We start from the raw sequence: 4,456 nt of genomic DNA on the forward strand, positions 1-4,456 counted from the left end.
TTTGATTTTGTATTATTTAAATGGATACATCACACATGTAAAGATGTTGAAAAGTAAAATTACTGATAAAAAATACCAAATATTCACTGACACATAAGAAGTAGGCATCCTTATGCTACTATGAGAAGTAGAGATGACAAGACAGGCTATCAGCAAAGATTAAATAAATTATCATCCAATTATAAATGCTATGATGTGTGCTTACTGAATAATAAGTGCTTGCAGAACTGTCCAATTTTCATAGTGTAGTCATTCCCACGATGTCTGATTTCAAGCTAGTAGTGATGTCCTAACTGTACAGTTGGGAAGAAATGCATACACACAGCATGAAGTCTATATACCCCTGTTTCAGGATACCACATTATGTGTGTCAACCCACCATAAATAGATCATAATGCTATTATATAGGATGATGAACAGTCAGAGATTAATGATAGAGTAGACCAAACTTTGATCCAATTGACATCTTGAGAACATTGTGCAGGACTAGGGATGCAGCCTTCCATTAGTGAGTACCTGGGAAAAACCCCAGAACTGCATTAAACAACCAACAAAAACAGAAAATCCTGCACAAAACAAAGTAATGCATATCATATTAAACGCAGAATTATCAAACACACAATAATTTTAGGAAACATGTCTCAAAGTATTCATAATAAGTATAATGGGTGTCACTTAAAGGACTTGGCCCTAGTAACAAATACTTCTAGCGCCTGTTTTATATCTCTGTTTCTCAGGCTGTAGATGAAAGGGTTCAGCAAGGGTGTGACTACTGTGTAAATTACAGAAGCAACTATGTCTTTGTCACTGGCATTCTGAAATGAAGAGAAAAAGTAAACTCCTGCAAGTGTCCCATAGTATAAAGATACCACAAAGAGATGGGAGCCACAGGTAGAGAAGGTTTTAAAGAAACTCTTTGTTGAAGGGTCCCTCAGGACAGTGCTCCCTATGTGAATATAAGAGCCCAGGATGCTACTCAGAGGCAGGATGAAAAGTAATCCCCCCTCAGTGAAGATAACTAGCTTATTGAGGGAGATGTCTGAACAACTCAACCTCAGGAGGGCAGTGAGGTCACAGAAGAAGTTGGGGATGGTATTATTGGAACAGAAGGACAATCGGATCAAGAGGAGGGTATGCAGCAGGGCATGGACACAACAGAACAACCAGGACCCGGCAACTAAGCAGATACAGACTTCCTTCCTCATGACAGTGATGTAGTGCAGTGGATGACAAATGGCCACATACCTGTCATAGGCCATCACTGCAAGAAGGAAATTATCCAGACAGCCAAAGAGAACAAAAAAATACATCTGAGAGATACATCCATTGTAGGAGATGGAATGTTGCTGAGCCTGAATATTTATCAGCATTTTGGGAACTATAATGGATGAAAGGGAGATGTCAGAGAAGGCCAAGTGGCTGAGGAAGAAGTACATGGGGGTGTGGAGGTGAGAGTCCAGCCTGATGAGAAGGATGATGAGCACGTTCCCCAGCACCGTGGTCAGGTACATGGCCAGGAACAGGGTGAAGAAGACACTCTGCTGTTCTTGTCTGATGGGGAGCCCCAGAAGGAGGAACTTGGACACACTGCTCTGGTTCTCTCTCCTCATGCTGTTTCTGCCTCTGTTGGGAGTTAGAAAAAGAATAAAACACCAGTAAATATGGCCTTCACATTATTACAATGATATTTTATATGTGATTCTTCTTTACTTTAGATGCAAGTAATTATTCTGAATGTGCATTTGGATAATTTTTCACAGGTTAGTTTTTATTTACTCTAAAAAGTAACTTATTTTGGCAGAACCCAATTGATATTGAATGTCACTTTCTTATTTGGACTATAATAGTAAGAATCCTCACATTCATATTCTATTTTATGCTTCACAGCATTTGTGAATGTTATCTCATCTGGATTTATATTATGGAGGTTTGTTGCTTGTTTTAAAATAGAAATTTATTCCTGTTTTCTTTTTACAACTGTTTATTTACAAATATTCATTGTAACATAGTGATGATTTCATAAAGATATTTTCATTCAAGTATGCCATGTGTCGTGTTCACCTCCATACTCCCCCATGCCTACCACTATTCTCTCTTCCACTCATCTGAATTCCAGCTATGCTTCTGTTGATTTTTTTTCTAATTTTTGCTTCATAAATAATGAAAAAATATCTCCTATTCTAACTCCAATGACACATAACACCTCATTCATGAAATGTCTTTCCAGATAAACTAAGGTTACTAGCACTTTGATTAATCCATAGTTACTTAAAAAGAGTCACCTTTTAAGTAACCCCATTACTCATTTGCGAACAAATAGCCAGGTCTCTGTGTAGGAGTTTGTGCCTTCATATCAAGCAGATTCTTCCAAATTACCTGTCACCAAAGTATTTATCTGGTTTCCAAGCCAAAATTAATTTAGTACCAGATACTGATCTCAATGTTTTTCACACACATTTTTCAATGCAGTCCTTTCCATGTCCTAACATTGAAGTTTGACAGTGAAGAAATAAAGTCAGAGCATGTAAGTGTGCAATAAGTGTTCCAGGTAAAATCACAATGAACTGATGGGCAGAAACCCTGCTCTTAATCATTCCTAACAAAAGCAAAAAACTCAGGATATCCAAAATAACCCTGTACAATAAAGAAACATCTGAAGACATCACCATCCCCAACTTCAAACTCTACTACAGAGCTACAGTACTGAGAATAGCCTGACATTGGCATAAAAGCAGACAGGAGGACCAACTGAACCAAACTGAAGACTTGGATATCAATCCACACACTTGTGAACTCCTGATTTTTGAAAAGAAGTAAAAAAAAAGTATAAAAAGGAAAAAAGAAAGCATATTTAACAAATGGTGCTGGCAAAACTGGATAACAACATGTATAAAATGAAGATAGATCCATATCTATCACCATGCACAAAACTCAAGTCCAAATAGATCAAAGACCTCAGCATAAAACTAACAACACTGAACTTCATAGAAGACAAAGTGAGAAGTACACTTGAATGCACTGACAAAAGAGATCACTTCCTAATTATAACCCCAGAAACTCAGACACTGAGAGAAACAATAAATGGGACCTTCTGAAACTGAGAAGCTTCTTTAAAGCAAAGGACATGGTATTGTTTACCAAAAACAGCAGCCTACAGAATGGATAAAGATCTTCACCAACTCCACATCAGACAGAGGTCTGATCTCCAAAATATACAAAGAACTCAATAAACTGGTCATCAAATGGACAAATAACCCAATAAAAAATGGGGTGCAGATCTAAACATAGGACTCTCAACAGAGGAATCTAAAATGGCTGCAAGACACTTAACAAAATGCTCCATAACATGAGGAACTATATTAAAGGGTTACAGCACTAGGAAGGTTGAGAACCACTAATTTAGTGGGAAAATGAACTTGTCACAAAACCTGGTGGCCTGAGTTCGATCCTTGAAATCCATGTGGTGGAACAAGAGCACCAACTCCAAGTTGTCCTCTGACCTGCACATTCACTCCTTGGCATCTGTACATTCACACACATATACACACAGAGAGAAAGAGATGGGTGCGGGAGAGAAACAGAAATAGACAAATAAATTGAACTTGACCATGGAGTCAGATGTTGTGAGAGCTTACACATCGTACACAGGGCATTGCAGCAAGTCATCCTGTAGGAACTTGCACCTTCACCAGCGCATGGCCCCCAAGGAAGATGGTGGCCAGATTTCATTGCAGAGATCTGGCTGCCCACTGACAGATTCTGTATTACTTTGGGAAGCCAAAGGAAGGCCACCCAAGAACACTGAAACCTTACTATGCATAAGAATTTGTAGGAAGGAACTAGCCTGTGACCTTGAGGAAGAAGAGCAAGGTGAATGAGGCAGTCTTCTCCATTTTCTACATGTTCTTTCCATACTTAACAGTGAATTAATGAACTTCCACCACCCAAACACTGGATTTAGGGAAACATAATAGTAATTTATTTTTATTGGTCATCATATGCCAAACACACTACTGAATAGTTTATATATACTGGCTTGCTTATTCTTCAGAATATTTCTGTAAAGTTGGGCTGGTTATTATCCTTGAATAATGAGGAATCTGTATCTGAGAAAGTTGAACTCACTCTCTAAAGCCACAAATAATGTATAGAATCCATTTTAAGGATTGCACCCAGTTATGGTTATACTGAACTCTTACCAGTTGTGTTAGAGCCGTGTGGTAATGAAATACATGTGAGCCTGACTGCCCAATGCAGAGTCACAGTGGTTGAGATACCATCAAGGACATCCTGGACTTTTCAGGGACCAACCAGATCCTCTAGAACACATGGATGAAACAAATATGCATGGTAAATGCACATATACATGAGACACTTGAGTTGCTGATTTGTGATTTCTTACCAGTTATAGTTTCCCTAAAGAAGGAAAGGTATTCAAAGAGTCATAATAACAAAA

General features: G+C 38.3%; 1 protein-coding gene across 1 annotated transcript; it reads right to left on the minus strand.

The window, feature by feature from the left end:
- Nucleotides 1-671: 671 nt before the first annotated feature.
- Nucleotides 672-1,610, minus strand: LOC125396797 (olfactory receptor 1J4-like). The gene has a single exon (XM_048428828.3). The coding sequence runs from the start codon at nucleotides 1,608-1,610 to the stop codon at nucleotides 672-674; it is 939 nt and encodes a 312-aa protein (XP_048284785.3).
- Between the last annotated feature and the right edge of the window lie 2,846 nt (nucleotides 1,611-4,456).

This window comes from Myodes glareolus, chromosome 21 (genome assembly GCF_982192425.1).
Source record: "Myodes glareolus chromosome 21, mMyoGla1.1, whole genome shotgun sequence".
NCBI classification, from domain to species: Eukaryota; Metazoa; Chordata; class Mammalia; order Rodentia; family Cricetidae; genus Myodes; species Myodes glareolus.